General features: G+C 35.8%; 1 protein-coding gene across 1 annotated transcript in view; it reads right to left on the bottom strand.

Moving 5' to 3' along the window:
• Window positions 1-665: 665 nt before the first annotated feature.
• The window catches only part of LOC138159474 (zinc finger protein 286A-like), a 42,396-nt gene continuing 22,357 nt past the window's right edge, over window positions 666-20,704 (bottom strand). The window contains exons 5-8 of the mRNA XM_069085841.1: window positions 19,890-19,966; window positions 10,452-10,578; window positions 9,879-9,974; window positions 666-7,532 (exon numbers count right to left, since the gene is read on the bottom strand). Coding sequence (XP_068941942.1) covers window positions 6,286-7,532; window positions 9,879-9,974; window positions 10,452-10,578; window positions 19,890-19,966 — 1,547 coding nt within the window. The 3' untranslated portion in view covers window positions 666-6,285. The remainder of the gene's footprint in view (window positions 7,533-9,878; window positions 9,975-10,451; window positions 10,579-19,889; window positions 19,967-20,704) is intronic.

Genomic DNA, 20,704 nt, shown 5'->3' with positions numbered 1-20,704 from the left:
TATTTATGGGCAGGTTTTTGTTGTCGTTGTCGTTGTTGTTGCTGCTGTTACGTTAGTGCCAGGAATATAATCCTTCCTACTATGGTGGTCATGGCTTTTACAGAGATGAGAATTTATCTTTGCTTGAGGCATCAGAGGTTGAAGTTGGCCATGGGTCAGTCAATAGGTATTTAGCCCCCATCTCTAACTTCGTAATTAAGGTACAGTTTCCACAAGGTTAAAAATAAAAGCTAATGGGGTAATAATAGAAGTGTAACTTGCAAGAGCATTAGGGTCAAGAAAATGGATAGGAAAATCAGGAGAACCTTAATGACTTATGAATTCTGTCATCAAACAGTTTAGGGCTGCCACAGTTCTAAGACTGTATACTAAAGTAATTCTGTAGATGGTATCTGGATTTCAGCAAAGTATTTGACAGTCCTACTATTTTTGTGGACAAGATTGATTGATGTGGGCAGTATTATAGTACAGCCTGATAAATCTGGAACATAAATGACTAGAATTAGAATGCTTATTAATACATGTATGTCAATCTGGAAAGTGGTCTCTTGTGAGTTGTTGCAGGACTCCATCCTAGGACCTGAGATCAACATTTTAACCAAAGATCAAGATATAAGTGGTGTAGTTTCCAAATTTGCAACAGAAACAAAGCTGGGAGGGATATGTATATGTTTCCCGACAAAATTTTAATACAAATATTTCAACAAGCTGGCATAGGCTATATCTTAACAATATGAAATCCAATATGAATAAATGCGAAGTCCTGCATTTATTTTCAAAAACAGTAAACACAAAAAACCACAACCATACAAATATAAGATGTGAGAGACATAGTCTGACAATTAATGTAAAAAAAAACAAAAACTCAAGGTCTTAGTGGACTACAAGCTTAATACAAAGACACGTGACTGTCCAAAGAGCCAATGTAATCTTAGAGCACATTAACAAAACCACAGTAGCCAGAATGGACTTTTGCTGTATTCTGCACTAGTTCTATCATATAACAAGAGTGTTGTGCTCAGTTCTGAGCTAAACGTTTTTAAAAGGATGATGAAAAAACTATAGTATAACTAGGGACGTGTGACCAGGATAGTGAGGCAACAAAGCATAGCAATAAGAATTGGTTGAAGGCACCAGGAATGTTTAACCCGGAAGAACATTTATTAAGCGAGTACTATGCTCTTTACAAATATCTCATTTGATCCTCACAACAACCCTGGGAGGTAGGTGCTGTTATTAACCTCATTTTACAACTGAAGAAACTGTGACAGACAGAGGTTGACTTGCCCAGGGTCACAGAGCTAGGAAGTGTTTGAGGCTGGATTTGAATTCAGGTTTTCCTAACTCCAGGCCCAGTATTATATCGACAGCACTACTTAGCAACCTCAGATTTAGGGCATTCATAATGATTATTTGCAAAAGTCTGAAGTGCTATCACACAGAAAATATTAGAATTGTTCTTCATGGGGGGTGGGGGGCGGGGTTGGTTAAGAGAGAAATAGGACCAATGGTAGAAATAGTGTAGCAAATCTCAACTTCTAATAATTTTATAGCTTTCAGAATAGTCTGCCTCATGTCCCTGGGGTGTTCAATTAAAGGCAGGACAAGTTTTTTTGGAAATGTACAAAGGATTTATGCATCAGATAGTTGAAGCAGATAACTTGAAAAAGTCTTTCCAACTGTGATTCTATAACATTAGAAAAAGTGACCTAACTGGATTAATCCACCCTAAAGTGGAGTAAAGAGGATGGTGTTTTTGATAAGGGCAACAAGATATAATTTGGGGCTATGGAGTGGAGACTTTAGGAAGAGGACATGGAGGCAAGTATTAGTGGCCAAGAATACAGATCACTTAATTCTTGCTAGACCATTTTAATCCACCACCATTGCCTTGGGAAGAGGATATGGGACAAACTTGACCATCTTGCCATCCTTCCTACTGCAAAGTTAGCTATATGTAATCCATTTCCAAGATCTACTGTCAGGTCTATATTAAAGGTAAAGTTCTGGGATAAAACATAGAGACAAGTTAAGATGCTTCAAAGTTCCAAGAGGACTAGCTTATTTTAAATGGAAGATGGGAACACAAATGTCTTCCATCTTTTGCAGGTCCATACCCCTAAAAGATCCTGTCCTGGACCTTTGGGCTCAATGAACCAAGTGGACTTCCTGGAATGTGAACTCCTCCTTTGAACCCATCTTTGGATGGGTTTTTATTAATTCAAATTTCAAATCCATGACCCTTTACCTTTACCCTCATGGTCTTGAGCCTTAGTTTTGTTCTAAAAGTTCCCAGTCCAAATCACTGAACATCTTGTGCCTCTACGGCTTTGGATTCAGAGATGACTCTCAATTGTTAATCCCCTTTTCTGTTCCAGACACCACAATGGATGGCTGGTTTTGGCTGTTATTCATTTTCCCTTTTATCTTGTTGCCACACACCTCAGATCATGTAATTTTTCTAGGGTTTATCTATAAGAAAAAAATATATATATATAATATACTAGGATAGTGGCTGGATCTGAGATTTCCTTGGTGTAAGGAACTTTGGTGAGGCAATATAGGTTGACATTTTTTTCTGTTACTTCCGGTGTTAAGAGAGTTGCCTGAAGGCACTGAAAGGTTAAGTGACTTGCTTGGGGTTACATAGACAGTATATGTCATAGTTAGGACTTGAACTAAAATATTACTGTCTTCAAAACAGTTCTCTCTCCAATACAGCATGCAGCTTTTTAGTATAAAGGAATGTAAAGAAAACTTCCTAAGTTTCAGAGTAAATGGTCAAACTTTCTGAGTAATCTAATTAAAGTGCATTGAGTATAGTTTGACTAATCAAGACTCTTTCTTGACCTAGAGGCCCCCTTCGAGATGAATACCAAGTATCCTATCCCAGTGCACCCTATGTTAATTAGTGATTAGCCTGTGTGTGTCCTGGTCCTGGACTATTGGTAATCACTACTGCCTCAAATTCACTCAGAAAGTTTCCTAATCTCATGCCTGTAATGTAGGCATCCTTCAAGACCCTGACCAAGGCCTTATTTTCTTCTCTCTACCCATTCTCACATGTTGACTGTCAATTCCTATGAATTTATTATCTTTATGCCTATGACTCAGAAATATTTATCTCCAACCTTAGTCTTTCCTGAGCTTTAATCATCAACTTCTATAGACTTCCTTTAAAAAAAAACAAAACAGGTCTTCATTAAAAGCATTTTAATTTAAAAGGGGAGGCTCAAGGCCTAAAATGAAACACCCTATGGAAAGAGCATGGGGATACAAGGGCAATACAACCAGGGCAGCTGCCAGGTGGGCTGGTCTTCAGGTCACAGCAGGGGGAGGGAGAGGAAATATAGTCTTTTTTTTTTTTTTAAGCAATTGGGGTTAAGTAACTTGCTCAAGGTTATACGGCCAGTTATTTCTGGGTATGGTGCTGAGTATCTGAGGCCGGGATTTGATCCAGGTCATCCCGACACTGGAGCCGGTGCTCTTACTCGCTGAGCCACCTGGCCACCCCTAAGCAACTGGGGTTAAGTAACTTGCTCAAGGTTACATGGCCAGGTGTTTCTGGGTGGGTGCTAAGTGTCTGAGCCCGGGATTCGATCCCCAGGTCATCTCGACACTGGGAACAGTGCTCTTACTCACTGTGCTACCTGGCTGCCCCGGAAATATATTCCTTAAAGATCAAGGATACTATAACCATATGTTGTCATCAGGAGATATGTATAGTTCCCATGATTCTGCTTCTTTCTCTTATCATGAAAGTACAATCTTATGTTTAAATAGAGATATTTATTAATAGGCAAAATTATAATTTCAGAAATATCAAGAAGAAAGTTTAGGTAATTGAAAGTGCATATAAATGAACGTTACCCAGTACAGACTGGGTGGTTAAAAAAGTTCTCAATCTATCCTAACCTAAAAGTTCTTAGCAGAGTCATTAATCCCCATGATTCCACTAGATTCTAGGGCATCCTTTTCCCATGTAATTAAAAATGAAAATGGTCCTTTATAATATATCTTAACCATACGTAGGACCTTAGCCCTTATTGACCTGTGGTCAGGTTCCTCAAATATTAAGTCCTTTGGGAATTAATATAGGGGAATTATCTTCAGTCCCTAAGGATTTCATTTCTTATTGAATTTCTCGGATCACTGAACTTCCAAAAAAAAGTGTTGGACCTCTTGGACCTTCCTAGGCCCCTGATATGGCTTAATTCTTTGAATTCACAGATCTGTTCCATCTACTTACTGATTCTACCTCCTTAGCCACTATTACTATTGCCAAGTGCTTTGGTCTTAACATGATTGCTTTTTTCCCTCTTTTATTCCCTGTCTTCACACATTCAAGACCTTGTTTAATAACAAAGGAAAAAACAACATACAAATTCATTAATAATATACCAAGATATGTTAATCAGAAGTGCAAATGAAATCAACCCAGCCCTGGATTAATTGTTGCCTAAATTTTCCAATCTAATCCTTAACTTTATGAGTTCAAATTTGGCTTTAGACACTTACCAGTTGTGTGATCCTGGGCAAGCCACTGAACCCCGTTTGCTTCAGTTTCCTCATCTATAAAATGAGCTGAAAGAAATGGCAAACCATTCCAGTATATTTGCCAAGAGAACCCCAAATGGGGTCACAAAAAGTTGGAACAACTGAGATGAATGAACAACAATAATCCGTAATTAAAATTATACAAGAGTACCCTGGCCTATACTGAGTTTCCTTAAGCTAAATGCCTATTACAACTTTATGTCCCAAGAAAAAAATGGTACCTCTCCTTTCAGACACACAAAAGCTGATTTTGGGATTCATCCATCTGGGATTTTATGATTGAGTTCATGGCTTCACTCTTCCAATCCCAGTTTCAGTATCAACCAATCAAGAAACATCTTAATAATATTAATAACATGGTCGACTTGAGGTATTTCCCTCATATTATTCCTAATATTTTTGTTGTTAATTTTTTTTTTTAAGCAATTGGGGTTAAGTAACTTGCTCAAGGTTACACGGCCAGTTATTTCTGGGTTTGGTGCTAAGTATCAGAGCCCAGATTTGATCCCAGGTCATCCCAACTCTGGGGCCGGTGCTCTTACTTGCTGAGCCACCTGGCCACCCCTTATTCCTAATATTTTTAAAGAAGCTAATGCTTGACTTCTTTAGAACCATAGGATTGTACACACATAGGCATACGTTATATATAATAAATATAAAATATGTTATAATGCAACAATCTGGAAAGAACCTTAAGAGATCATTGTATTTAACTTCCTAATTTTACAGATGAAGAAACTGAGGCCTAGAGATACTAAATGACTTACCCAAAGTTACACATGCAGTAAGTAGCAGAACCAAGACTTGAATTCAGATCCTCTGATTCCAAGTCTGGTATTCTTTCCACTATGCCACTATCTTTCCCTTTGTTACTTGTTAAAATATCTGAGGACCACAGAATCAGCTTCTCTTTTCAATGTTTGAGAGCTAGAAAGATTTGCCTCTTGAGTGGAGTTTCCTGACCTCTCAAACACACTTGAAAACAAAAGAAAAAGAAAATAAGACATTATTTAAAAGTGATCATAATTAAGTCTAATAAACAAGTGCCCATAATTTCATGGAAGATAACTCCTTTTAAAAAATAAGCCAAGTTAAATAGAAGACATGAAATCCCTTTTTTGTTATTCTTTGCATATAGAAATGTTCATGCTCCATGAAGTTTGTTAAATTCCTAATAAAAAAAGATAAATCATTAAAAAAATAAGCCAACTTCTCAAGCAGACTAGTTTTCCCATTTTCTTTCAAGGACTTCAGAGTTCCATGTTCCCTCACACAAATAACACAACATATCTACTGGGTGGTAAGTATTTTCCACTTTCAATTCATTAAGACTACTTGAATATGCAAGGTATTTCAGAAAAGCTAACCTAAGTTGGGAAATCAAGTTATACTATAATCAAGTCATTAAGTAATCATGCTCTTTACCCATATAAGAAAAAGAAAAGGGGACATGATTGTCAAGAAAAAAAAATAGTTAAGGACAATTTTCATTATCTCAAAAATCTTAGAAAAATCCCCAAATTGCACAAATACTCCCCTAACATTTTGTTCTTAATAATGTACATTTCCAGAAAAAGGGAAAAGGAAACTTATAAAAAGTCTCAAATGTTGAACTGATATCTTAACTCTCAAGTATTTAATAAGTGCCAAGTCTGACTAAAGCTTTTCCAGGTTCTCTGATAGCTAAAGAAAAACTGAACTACACTTGAAAGATTTTCCATATTAATTTCATTTATGAAGTTTCTCTCCAGAATGAACTTTCTGATGCTTAATAAGAGATGAACTGACACTGAAGGCTTTCCCACATTCATTACACTGATAGGGTTTCTCTCCAGTATGAATCCTCTGGTGCTGAGTGAGGTGACCCTTCTGCCTAAAGGCTTTTCCACATTCACTACATGCATATGGTTTCTCTCCAGTATGGATTCTCTGATGTTGAGTAAGGTATGTGTTCCACCTGAAGGCCTTCCCACATTCATTACATTCATAGGGTTTCTCTCCAGTATGAATTCTCTGATGTTGAGTAAGGTCTGCACTCCAACTGAAGGATTTTCCACATTCATTACATGTGTAGGGTTTTTCTCCAGTATGGATTCTATGATGTTTAGTAAGATGTCCCATCTGACTGAAGGATTTCCCACATTCATTACATTCATAGGGTTTCTCTCCGGTATGAATTCTCTGGTGTTCAGTAAGCGATGAGCTATGGTTAAAGGCTTTCCCACACACATTGCATGCATAGGGTTTTGTTCCAGTATGTATTCTTTGATGTTCAAAAAATGATGAACTATAGTTGAAGGCTTTTCCACATTCCTTACATTTATAGGGCTTCTCTCCAGTATGAATTCTTTGATGTGCAGGAAGAGATGAACTGTGCCTAAAAGTTTTCCCACATTCAGTACATTCATAGGTTTTTATTCCAGTATGAATTTTTTGATGTTGAACAAGATGTCTCTTCCAGTGGAAGACTTTCCCACATCTGTCACATTTGTATGGTAGCTCTCCAGAGGTTCTTTTATGATATTCATCAAGATCTGAGTGGGGAATAAACATTTTCTTGCATTCATTAAACTTAAAAGGTTTTTTCCCCGATGTAGGGACTTGATTACATTTAGTTGGTTTGAGCACAGAATACTGTTTGAAGTTTCTTAAGTGTGTATCACATTTATGGAGACTTTTTCCTGAAGAAATTCTCTCTTGGGGAACAAGGATTTGTCCCAAACTTAAGTTTCTCCCAAATTTCTTAAATTCATGGCTGCTCACCTTTTTAAAAGTTTTCTTGTGGCCAGTTGCTATTTGTTGGCAATGTTTCTTTTGGATGTCTTGTTGTTTCTCTAACTTGATTTCACATTTTCTAGGTGTTTCCAAATTGTAGACCCAGGAACCATCCCTTGTGAGTTGTTCTTGGGCTGACTCTTTCAAAGTAATGTCTTGCTTTGGAATTAACTCTGTGATTTCTGAAGTAGTCTCCATATCTGGAAGGGGAAAAAGAAGTAAATGTCTACTCTTCCTAATTTCATCTCTCTGTAACAGGAGCAAGTCTCTGAATCTCTGGGCTTCAGTTTCCTTCCCTCATAACATGGGGATAAAAATACCTGAATTATTTAATTTACATTAGAGAATTATTGATAAAAATGTTCTATATAGAGCACTGTATAGTTCTTATAATGAAAGTAAAGTAATATTAATAATGAATTTAAAAGAGAAAATCCTTCCTATCAGACTCAAACGAACTTGTTATGCTTCTAGACAATAAAAAAAGTTCTTAGATAAACCTACCTGGGAAAATATGTGAGCCAAACCTCATCAAAGATTACTGACATAAGCTAGATGGTTGTACTAATCTAAGACTATCTTCTCAGACTTCTCACACTGAAAATCACACTCAGACCAGTAGGGTCCCACAATAGGATCAGGCTCATCAGGGAATATGGACAAACAATACTGTACTCAGTCTGTGAATGATTTCCTCAACCTGGAAAGGGGACACAAAATTTGCACAGAAAAAATAGGGATAAGTGACCTAAATCTCCAAAGGGAGTAACAGACAAGTTCCAACGATGTAGTCTAAGTATACAGTGCCAGAGGAATCCAGTTTCAGTACTACCACCCTGAAAAGCCTTAGTGAACTGAAAAATGAGCAGCTAGGCAGTGCATGCATAGAGCGCTGGGCCTGGAGTCAGAAAAACCTGAGTTTGAATTCAGCATCTGACACTAGCTATGTGACCTTGGACAATCCACTTAACCTCTCTCTGTTTGACTTAGTTTCATCTGCTGTAAAATGGGGGTAATAGCAACTATCTCCTAGGGTTGTTGTGACAATCAAATGAGATCATATTTGTAAAGTGTTTAGCACAGTTCCTGGTACATAGGGATGTATAAATACTATCATCATCATTACCATAAAATTTAAAAGACACAGTTGCTTTTCTTCAGTAGCTATGACTTTGGTGGTGGTGGTGGGCTATATGAACATATAAAAAAATAAATCAAGGAAAATACATTATCAAGTTGTGAGACTATATAATACAGACTGCAAGTGGTCCAGATGACCAAGGAAGGGAGGGTTCTGTGGTAGGGTGAAATTGTCAAGGAAAGGTAGTAGAAAAGGTAGGACTTACTCTGGGCCTTAAAAGAAATGATATGGGTATACAGAATATATAGATATGTGGATCTATAGAATAAAAGGGGTAGGGCTCTGCTAGTGGGGGCATAGCATAATTACACATATAGATACAGTGAGATACAGGGTTCAATAATAACACTAAAGAGAGACCATTTGGGGGAGCAGTAAAATATGTTTGTAAAGGAATGGTATGAAGATTGAGGGCCATGATTCTCTTGAGTTTTCTAGGTAAATCATTATGTCAGTGAAAAATAGAGATGGTTTTTTGTCTCCTCTTTGCCCATACTTATTCTTCTTTTCTTTCTTTTTTTTTCTTGCATTTTGGAGGGCAATTGGGGTTAAGTGACTTGACCAAGGTCACATGGCTAATTTTTGTGTTGTGTCTGAGGCCGAATTTGAACTCAGGTCCTCCTGACTCCAGGGCCGGTGCTCTATTCACTGCACCACCTAGCTGCCCACCCATATTCATTCTTTATGTTTTTTTTTTCTTATCTAATTGCTGGAGGTAGTATTTTTAATACTAAGTCAAATAATAATGGTGATGGTGGGCATCTTTGTTTCATACTTAGTGGAAAATCATCTCAGTTTTCAATAGATGCCTTTTCACTACAGCAAGAAAAAAACTTTTCCTTTCCATGTCTTTCAACTCAATTATTTTATTTTATTGAAGGTTTTTCTACATTCATTGATGCAAAACACTGGAAATATTTTTGGGTACTTTAGAGGAATTTTGTGTTTTTCAGATGATGGACAAATTGGAAAGCAGGTAGCCAAGTAGCAAGGTTACACACAAGCTGTGTATACTTAAATATATGTGTGTGTGTATATATATATATATATTATATATATGTGTGTGTGTGTGTGTGTGTATTTATATATAGTAGAGCTATGCATATTTGAAGGCAGAAGAAAAGAGGAAGAGACAATGATGATTTCAGAGTACAGAATAACCACAGAAGAAATGACAAATGCGAATAGTAAGGGACAGACAATTTTCTTTAATTAAAGAGAAGCATGAAAGAGATATCATCAGAAAAGTAATTTGTTAAAAAAAATATGTTGGAGGCCTACAAGATATAATTCAGTGTCATTCCTTCTCCATCAAGCTGATAGACTGAGGAGAGCTCCCTGTCCAACTTGTCAAAAGGCATGTTCTCCTAATTAACCAGCTAAGCTGTTGCCTGCAATGACTCACCTGGAGGGCTATATCTTGAGGCTTCTTTCTCCAGCATCACTGGGGCTTGCAATTGTTCCAACTGGGTGATGACATCTGGTTTGGAAACTGACAGCCCTACTCATGGGGAAAGAAATGGGAAAATGCTAGAGATGAAGAGTTATTACAGAATTCAATCTTAGCCTCTTCCTCTTTTGGGAAGGACATATTTGGAAGGATCAGATGATGAGATAAAGGACAGTTTACATTGTGTTCTTAGAAAGAGAAGGCTGATGGATATATTTCATTTCTTCAAGCATCTGTGCTAGGACTTTGGGGAGAGTTTTTGATCTATAAGGGGACAGCTCAGTTACGGAATAGTATAGCGAAGATACTAATTTCCAATTCTACAAAGACTTTTCATCTGGGGATGAGGAGCCAAAGCATCCTGTCTTTTGACTTAAGGGATTAGGAAATATCATACCCTGAATGACAAACCAAAATTCAGCTAATTATTTCAGATATCTTATAGCATTTAGCAAGTGTGGAAGCAAAGATCCTTAAAGAGGAGGTTCTGAGTTACTTTATGGGTGGAGTAGGAGGGACAATTCTTACCCAGGAAGACTAGGTTCCTATAGTTCTCCAGCATGACATCCCTGTACAGTTCCCTCTGAGCAAAGTGTAGTTGTTCCCATTCCTCCAAGGTGAAATCCACAGCTACATCCTTGAATTCCATTGATTTCTGAAATGCCAAAGACATTTCTGTTCAATCTGTAACTATCTCCCCATGTAGGCCTGGGAAGAGTTGGAATCATTATAGGAGGTGAGAAGCATTTAAAGGCAGAGGTTCTGACAATGTCCATGGTTCTAGTATAATTCAGAGTTCACTATATTGTGAAACATTTGCTGATTCCCTACTGTGTATCTAGCACTGGGACTAACTTTTGAGATAGTTCCTACCTTTGAGGAACAATTTTCTAGGGAAGAAAACATGCAAAATGATTAGAGAGCAATACAAAATAGTATTAAACAAGCAATAAATTATGTGGATCAGATAATAAGGTCATGAGGATTCAAAGAGGAATGAACAGTAAGGACTCGGGTACTAAGGGAAGATTTTAAAAAGGAATCAACTACATTCTGACATTTTAAATAAGTTATTGGCTACCCCAAATTGGAAATGAATGAAGACATCAACTGTAATTGTAATAATTTTGTAAATAAATTTAACCGAATAAAGTTAAGTATAATATTAAGATCAGAAGAGATTAAAGATTTAGCCAGCTAATACTCAACCTATATTGGCAAAGTAAAGAAATGATAAAGGACAACACTGGCTTAGGATACAAAATTGTTTGTAAAATCTCATGAAGGACACTTCTAGGGGCAGAGCCAAGACAGCAGAGAACAGGGAGCAGCTGTGGTCTCCCAATATCCCCCTCTAAAATAACTTTAAAATAATGCTTTAATTCAAATTCTGGAGCAGCAGAGTCAACAAAAGGTCAAAGTGAGATGTTTATCTAGGCAAAGACAAGTCTTATTTGTATCTCTTAATGTATACATGAATAGAAGAGAGAAAGAGCAGATCAATGAAGTAGACAGACAACTAAAATAACTAGAAACAGGACAAATTAAAAATCACCAAATTAAACACCACAATGAAAATTCTGAAAAATATTTAATAAACAGAAAGGAAAAAACAAATACTGAACAAATCAATAAAATTAGGAGCTAATTTTATAAAAAAAATAGATAAACCATATAGGTTAATTTGATTAAAAAAAGAAAACCAAATGACCAGTTTCAAAAAAGAAAAAGGTGTATATACTACCAACAAAGAGGGAATTAAATTATTAGGCATTATTTTGTCCAATTACATGCCAGTAAAACTGACAATCTAAGTGAAATGGATGAATATTTATAAAAATATAAATTTCTTAAATTAACAGAAGAGAACATCTAAATAACTCCATCTTAGAAAAAGAAATTAATAAGTCATAAATGATCTCCCTAAGAAAAAATCCCCAAGACTGGATGAATTTACAAGTGAATTCTACCAAACACTTAAGGAACATTTAATTCCAATGCTATATAAACTATTTGTAAAAATTGGTAAAGAAAGAATCCTACCAAATTCCTTTTATGACACAAATATGATTTTGATATCTAGAGCAGGGAGAGAAAAAATAGAAATAAAACTATAAGTCAATTTCCCCTATGAATTGATGCAAAAAATTTAAATAAAATGCTAGCAAAGAGATGACAACAATATATCACAAAGATCATACACTATGAGCAGATAGGATTTATACCAGGAATGCAGGGCTAGTTCAACATTAGGAAAACTATAATAATAACTGACCACATCAATAGCAAAACCAACAGAAATCATATGACTATCTCAATAGGTGCAGAAAAAGCTTCTTACAAAATACAACACTCGTTTCTACTAAAAACACTAGGAAGCACAGGAATAAATGGAGCCTTTCTTAAAATGATAAGTATTGTCTATCTAAACCCAAGAGCAAGCATTATTTGTAATGGGAATAAGTTAAAAACCTTCCCAATAAGATCAGGGATGAGGCAAGGATCTCCATTATCACCACTATCATCTAATATTGTATTAGAAATTCTAGCTATATTAATTAGACAAGAAAAAGAAATTGAAGGAATAAGAACAGGCAATGAAGAAACAAAATATGACCCTCTACAGGTGATATGATGGTATACTTAGAGAACCCTAGAGAATTAAATGAAAAAGTATTTGAAATAATAACAACTTTAGCAAAGTTGCAGGATATAAAATGAACCCACATAAACCAAAAGCATTTCCACATATTACCAACAAAATGCATCTGGAAGAGATAGAAAGAGAAATTCCTTTTAAAATAGGTACAGACATAAAATACTTGGGGGTCTGACAAAACAAACCCAAGGACTATATGCACACAACTGCAGGACACTTTTCATAAAAATAAAGATATATCTAAACAACTGAAGAAATATTTATTGCTTACAGGCTGAGTCAATATACTCAAAACGACAATTTTACTGAAATTAATTTGTTTATTCAATGTCATACCAAAATATCAAATAATTATTTTATGGTGCTAGAAAAAATAATAATAAATTCACCCAGAAGAACAAAAGGTCAAGAATATGAAGGGAATCAATGAAAAAAAATTGAAGGAAGGTGAGCTAGCAGTACCAGGTTTCAAACTATATTACAAAGCAGTAATCATTGAAACAATTTGGTACTGGGTAAGAAACTGAGCAGTGGATGAGGTGACTAGATTAGGTATACAATATACAGGAGTACATGACCATAGTAATCTAGTATTCAATAAACCCCAAATCTAAACCTTTGGGGCAAGAACTCACCACTTGACAAAGATTGCTAGGAAAACTGGAGACTAGTTGGGCAGAAACTAGGTATAGACCAACATCTCACACCATATATCAAAGCAAGAACAAAATGGGTATATAACTTAGACATAAAAGGAGATATCACAACGAAATAAGGGAGCATGGAAAAATGTCAGATCTATGGATAAAGGAAGAGTTTATGACCAAACAAGAGATGGAGAGGATCACAGGAATAAAATGTATAATTCTAATTATATTAAATTAAAAAGATTTTGCACAAACAAAACCAATGCACCCCAAATTAGAAGGAAGGTAGCAAACTGCGGGAAAAAATTACAGTAAGTTTCTCTGACAAAGGCCTCACTTACCATATATACAGGGAACTGAGACAAATTTATAAAAATAAGAACCATTCCCCAAATTACAAATAGTCAAAGGATATAAACAGGCACTTTTCAGAAGAAGAAATCAAAATTATCAATGGGCATATGAAAAAATACTTTAAATCACTACTGAATAAAGAATTGCAAACAAAAACAACTCTGAGGTACTACCTCATACATATCAAATTGGCTAACATGACAGAAAAGGAAAATGATAAATGCTGGAAGGCATGTGGAAAAATTGGGACACCAATGAAGTGTTGGTGAAGTTGTGAACTTGTTCAACCATTCTGGAGAAAAATTTTCAACAAAGTCCAAAGGGCAATAAAATTGTGTATACTCTTTGACCCAGCAATACCACTACAAGATCTGTATCCCAGAGACCAAAGAAAAGGGAAAAGGACCTATGTGTATGAAAATATTGATAACAGCTATTTCTGTGGTGGCATAGAATTGGAAATTGAGGGGATGCCCATTAATTGGGAAATGGTTGAACAGGTTGTGGTAACTAATGCTCATGGAATACAATTGTACTCTAAGAATGAAAAGCAGGATGATTTCAGGGAAAAAAAAACCCTAGGAAGACCTATATGAACTGATGCAAACTGAAGTGATTAGAACCTGAAGAACATCGTACACAGTAACAGTAATATTGTAATGATGATCAACTGTGAAAGACTTAGCTACTCTGATCAAGAAAATGATAAGACAATTCCAAAGGACCTAGGGTAAAAATTGCTATCCATCCCCAGAGAGAGAACTGAGGAACTCTGAGTGCATATTGAAGTATACTTTTTTTTCACTTTCTTTATGTTTCTTGCTTTTTGTTGTTCTTTTTTTGCAAAATGGCTAATATGGAAATGTTTTGTATGACTTCACATGCTTAATTGATATTATATTGCTTGCCCTCCCAATGGCTGAGGAAGGGTTGGGAAGGAGGTAGAAAATTTGGAAATCAAAATTAAAAAATTAATGTCAATAAGAAATAAATGAAGGATTATATCCTGTCAGTACTACTGGAAAAGAAAACAAAAAATAAAATCTGATGAAGTAAGGTAATAGAAGATCATGAGAAGTATCAGCTGATAAAACAGTGAGATATACTAGAGGGAAAAACCCAATCAAAGAATGTTTGGTTAAAGAGCCAACTAAATAAAGTCATTTGACGGCATTACAGGAAGAAATTAGGAGGGAAACAATATTTTTTAAATCTGCAAAGATTTTATTTATAATAGACTCTTTTACATGAAAGACTGTGAAACTAGTCTCATTTTCATTACAGTCTTTCTGTAAACACTCATTACATTTTACAGGAAGTAAAAATGCACTGTAGAATGCAAAGAATACAATATTTTTTAAATCTGCAAAGATTTTATTTATAATAGACTCTTTTACATGAAAGACTGTGAGACTAGTCTCATTTTCATTACAGTCTTTCTGTAAACACTCATTACATTTTACAGGAAGTAAAAATGCACTGTAGAATGCAAAGTAAAAATGCACTGTAGAAAAGCAACCGAAATAGATCACATGTACACAGAGGGTGGTCTGTGGTAGAGGCAACAATTTTGAGAACACTGTGGTATTTATTAATTGTTCAGGAGAAATGGAGAAGAAAATGAAGGAAAGAGAAAAAGATGCCAAAGGCATGGAAAATATCTCAAACCTTACTATCAAAAAAGGTGACTAAGAGGACATGAGTATCTATCAGTTCATATGCTTATTTTGTCCTTTTAACAAAATTTTTATAATTCATGGAATAATTTACCTAGGCCACCAGTGGATGAAGGTATGAAAAGGTAATAGGCAAGTTTTCTCAATAAACATTTCACAGTAAGCTACATCTTTATCATCAATATAACTGACAGATTAGAAAATAAAAGATCTCACTGCTTATTGTTTATGGGCTACAAAAGTATTTTATTTGTAGAGAAAAATCTTAAGCTCTTTATAGACTCTCTTCCAACAAAGTTATTATGCATGATTTCCTAGAAAACAAAACTAGAGAGAATCTTGTTCAATGGTCCTCTGATTATTGCTATCAAGCAAGAAATTAAATAGAGATTCATTCTTCCCAAAGGTATTCACCATTGCCATGAAAGAAATTCAAGGGTTCAATGCAGATGGTAAGGTCCTTTATATGTTTTTGTTTGTGAATGACATGTTCTTATTACATCCAGTCTATGTGGTAGGATTATCTCCCACAATGTGGGCTGCACTATTTCTTTTTCTTACAGTACAGTGAAACTGTCCTTGAGATTTCATTGGTTCAAAGGACTAAACAAACTCTTCTGGAAAATCTCCAATATGTCAAAAAATTCCTAAGTTATGGAACTGAACACAGTATTCCAGATGTGGTCTCATTAGGGCAGAGAGACATCTTCTTACTGCAAGAAGTTCTATTTCTCTTAATACAGCCAAAAATGAAATCAGATTTTTAAACCACAACATCACACTGTTGACTCATGTTGAATGCTGTTGTTGTTCAGTCATTTTTCAGCCATATATGACTCTTCCTGACCCCATTTGGGGTTTTTCTTAGCTAAGATACTGGAGTGGTTTGCCATTTCCTTCTCTAGCTCATTTTACAGACAAGAAAACTGAGGCAAACAGGGTTAAGGAACTTGTCCATGGTTACACAGCTAGTGTCTGAGGCTAGGTTTGAACTTGGGTCTCCTTAATTAGAGACTCCACACTCTATCTCTGACCAAGATGTATGTTGGAGTTCTATAGATTGTCCACTTAACTATATATTACAGCATGGGCAACAGGCATCCTTAATCTTTTTCCCCCTATATTTACAGCACAGTCAAACTTTTGCATAATTATGGAATCTCATTTCTTGATCAAGGGCTTGGAATAGCACAATTTCTTCCACAAATGGGAACATATGGATAATTTCCCTTCTACAGGGAATTTCTCTTCAGTATGGACTCTATGTTGGTTCTCTATAAGACTAAGCAAAAAATGGGCATTTATGTACCCATTCAATGTTTCACAAGATAGAAATGACCACAAAGTCCATGATATTTCAGTTACATCTCTCGAGGATTCCAGGATAGTTTTAACATATAAATGGGTAGCATTTTGTTGGAGGACAGCATTTAAGGCAGCATTTTATTCTATTAAATCAAATGCTTTTTTTTTTTTTATTTTGACAGTTAAACAACAAGCACAGTGGAACCTTAATTTCTGTCCATTTTTCCATGGTATAACTGCAAATATGTGGTCCACTGTGGTAGGTAACTTTGGAGGGCCTAAATATCCTATGAATACTCCTGTCAAGAGTGACCTCAATGCATGTGAAGATCATTCTTAAAACATTTTTTAGGGATGGGAAAGTAAGCATATTCTTAAGTTAGTGATCATCTCTCAGGCATCTTTTTGACAATAATATCTGAAACTTAAAAAAAAAATCTTTGGCACTCCCTCTTCCTCCAGATGCCCCCAGAATTGATCTTCCAATGACCTAAAATTCGTGTTACCTCCAGCAAAAGCCTCCTTAGTATATGCTTGTTCTAATCCAGCTACTTCCACTTTTGCTCTCTTCAATTTCACTTTTTTATTCTTCTAAAAACATAGCTAGGAATGAGATAGTAGATTGCAAATGTGGTAGCTTCACTGTCTTTGGTGGGAAAAAGACTTTATTATAAAAAATGTATTTTTTATGTCTTTTGTATATTTTAAATAATTTTTTTTATTAAGCAATCAGGGTTAAGTAACTTGCTCAAGGTTACACGGCCAGGTGTTTCTGGGTGAGTGCTAAGTGTCTGAGCCTGGATTCGATCCCCAGGTCATCCCGACACTGGAGCCGGTGCTCTTACTCGCTTTGCTACCTGGCCGCCCCCTAAATCATATATTTTTGAGCCTGATCTGTGATTTCATTCATGTAGATATCTTCAATGAGGCTTTCTACCAATATAAGTCTGCAATTTTTCTGCAATTTATTATCTTATACAGTTGCCTTGTGGAGTGAGGGTTTAAATAACTTGCCCGGGGACATACAGCCAGTGTAGGTAAGAAGCAAGAACTGAACTTGGGTCATTTTGATTTATCTCATGCTTCCTCTCCCTTTGACTCTCTTTGCATCTTTTCAATTTTCTCAAGATGATTCTTGATATCTCTCATTATGCCTTTATTGGACTATTTTTCTCTCCAGAGTTCCTGCTGGTTCAGAAGGAAATATGACTTACAATATCCCAACGGTCTTTGCAAGATTTAACAAATGAGTTTATAGTCTAAATTGATGTTGCTATCAGCTGTTATATAAGCAAATCAATAAAATATTTGGTTACTAAGGAAGCTTTAGGTTTCTTTGGTTTTCCTGTAATAGCAACTTATTTTCATCAGTGAAACTTAGGTATGAATTCTTATGATAAGGCCAATGTCCTTTCCCCATCTGATTCCCATTTTTTGGTATCAAAAACTTGTTCATATAGGTCATACTGAAGTTTTAATGGTATATCACGTCTTTTTCACATTTTTGTTTTTTCTTCTTATTTTATATTAATTTTTATATTTGCTCTAATATATTGGCTATCTAACATCATAGACAACTGATTTCAGATTGATTCCCACATCAATGAGTCACTTCCTGACTCATTAAAAATAATTAATTTCATTTTGGTGATATTTTTCTGGGTTTATCTTGTTCAGTCTCTTCAATTTTCTTTCTTAGAAGAAGCATTACAAGGTATAGGTATGAGAATTCTGTGTAGTCTACAAACTGTTGGTCTCTTTCAGTCCTTATTCCTGAACCATATTTTCCAAGATTTTTTTTTAATCATATATTATCATTTCAGCCCACCTCTATCTTGAAGTCATCAAGTATAAAAGCATATATATTGATTTACCTTAGAAGATATTATCAAATTCTTCAAGGAGTTGCTCAATCACTTTATTCTTTGAAACAGATATTTATGTATAAGGTAACTTATTTTCATGGTGATCTTTTTATAAATACTTTTCATGATTACTGTACCATAAGATGACCAAATGCTCAGGAAATGCTGCTTTGGTTGTATTTTAACACCGACTCTGCTAACTCCTTTGCTTACTTCTACAAGGAGAATCTGTGAACCATCTTCGCACTTAGCAGGAAGCTGCAACTTCCCTTCTATCTTCTGTTTTCACTTACAGTGAAAATGTCAAGATTAATGTGTCAGTTCCTCCACTATGTCTACTCACTGGTCACTAGACAAACCATATTAATAAGTGTCTTAAATACTGCATGATTCTTAGAACCCTCTCCCTCTGTCACTGTAAACACTGAAGAGGCGTACCACACAGTTCTGAGGGACGTTTTGTATTCTTCTTTGTTCATGGATTGCCATGGCCAAAGCCTCCATTACTATGTAGTTAGTACACTGATGATGAAACTCTGTACTTAGCTAGGAGAGTACTTAAATGTGGGGACCAGGAAAACCTTTCCATCTTGATAGAACCAGAGTTTGTGCTCTGCTGGTATAGACCTTAAGAATCCAGGGTCACTTTCATACAATGATCAGTCGAGTAAGACTCTGATAATCTCTTAATATTGTTCCAAAAAAACTTTCATTTACTTCATCACTAGCCTTAGTTCATTCTGACCTTTAGTTTCTGAGGCTATCACTTTTAGATTCAGGATTCTCTTTCGTAGTCATCAACTACTACTTGTCCTTGCTTCCATATTCTCTACCTAAGTTTGTAATGTTTATTCATACTGGTATCTTTAAAAAGATCTCTCTTTGTCATTGGAAATTTTCTGTTTGTGACTTCAGAATTTCATTCTTTAGTGTTTTCAGACTCTTTTAGGATGACTTGCCCTGCAGTTTTTTAACCCATGGAATCTTATTTTTTCTTTGAGTAGCCATTTGGAATCTGCTCTCCCAAAAATCTAGCACATGCATCAGAGTATTCCTAGAAAGCCTCTCTTCTTGCTCTAACACAAATTTTAATATGGTGTGATCACTTGCCTTCAGGTTTTCATCATTTCTACTTCAACAACCAATTTCTTACCTTACTGGTAGGAGTGAGGTCCAGAAGAGTTTCCCTTGTTGTATATTCTACTTTTTGAAGCATAAAACTATCATCAAGGCAAATAATTTTACCAACTTCTCTTTCCCATTCTTGAATGAATAAATGCTGGGTGGATAGGAAAGGAACCCTGAAGATGGACATTAGATAAGTGGAAATAATTTTCTAAGGAATCTTTTGTTGACCTGGGTGGACCAAATTGCCTTGGTTCTGGAATAATGGAAGGTAAAAATATCTACTAGAGCACTAAGAACCAAGATTTCAAGAAAAAGGGGAAACCCCAACTCACCTGGGAATTGACTGTCATGAATTCAGGGCCTATTCTTTCCTCTTCTTGGAGAAGTACAGAGTCCTGAGAAGGTAGAACTAGGGAAGGAAAATGAAGATATGAGGGACACTAGTCCTGTGTCAAATCCCACACTAGAAATCTTCATACAACATTTGCCCTTCTTATAGAACAAAAAAGTAACAAAAGTCCAGAAACAGCTCTGATTTTCTGAGGATCAGAACAAAGGACCCTGGACTTCAATAACTCAAATATAGCTCAAAATTCATCTTTGGAGTCACAGAAGATTCCAGAGGATAGAGCTCTGGTTTATTCATCAGCAAGCACTAACTGACTGTGTAGCTCTATCTTCAAGTGGCTATGTGATATGAAGAATGTAACTCAAACTCTCTCTGCCATAGTAGTTTCTTCACCTACTGAAGGAATATTTTCCAAGCCCCTATCCTACTTTACAGAATGTGAGAGATAGGTTTGTCAACTTCTTTACAGAAAGCTGCTCCAAAGAAACAAAACATTGGCTTTAATATCAGAGTTAAGGTGACGTAGTGCAATTTACTCAAGCCAAATAATACTGTGGATTTATAAACTATCTAAAGTCTTTGCAAGAGACCACTCTGCTCTCTACAATTTCAGTATGGTAAATCAGAGGAAGGGGCAAGGCAGACACCAAGCACTGGGAGAAAAAATGAAGCAGGGATGAAAGGAGAAGGGTATAAGAAGAAGGAGTTGAATAAAGAGTTCAAAGAGTTTTATGTTTTAAGAAAAAAAAGTTGTAAAAGTTTTTGGAACTGGCATTAGTTTGCCATACAACAGACTGG

Source organism: Petaurus breviceps, unplaced genomic scaffold, assembly GCF_028583685.1.
Source record: "Petaurus breviceps papuanus isolate PSGF00001 unplaced genomic scaffold, PetGlider_PUasm1.0 176, whole genome shotgun sequence".
Classification (NCBI taxonomy): Eukaryota; Metazoa; Chordata; class Mammalia; order Diprotodontia; family Petauridae; genus Petaurus; species Petaurus breviceps.
The sequence above is the reverse complement of the archived record's forward strand: the minus strand, read 5'-3'. Positions and strand labels throughout refer to the sequence as shown.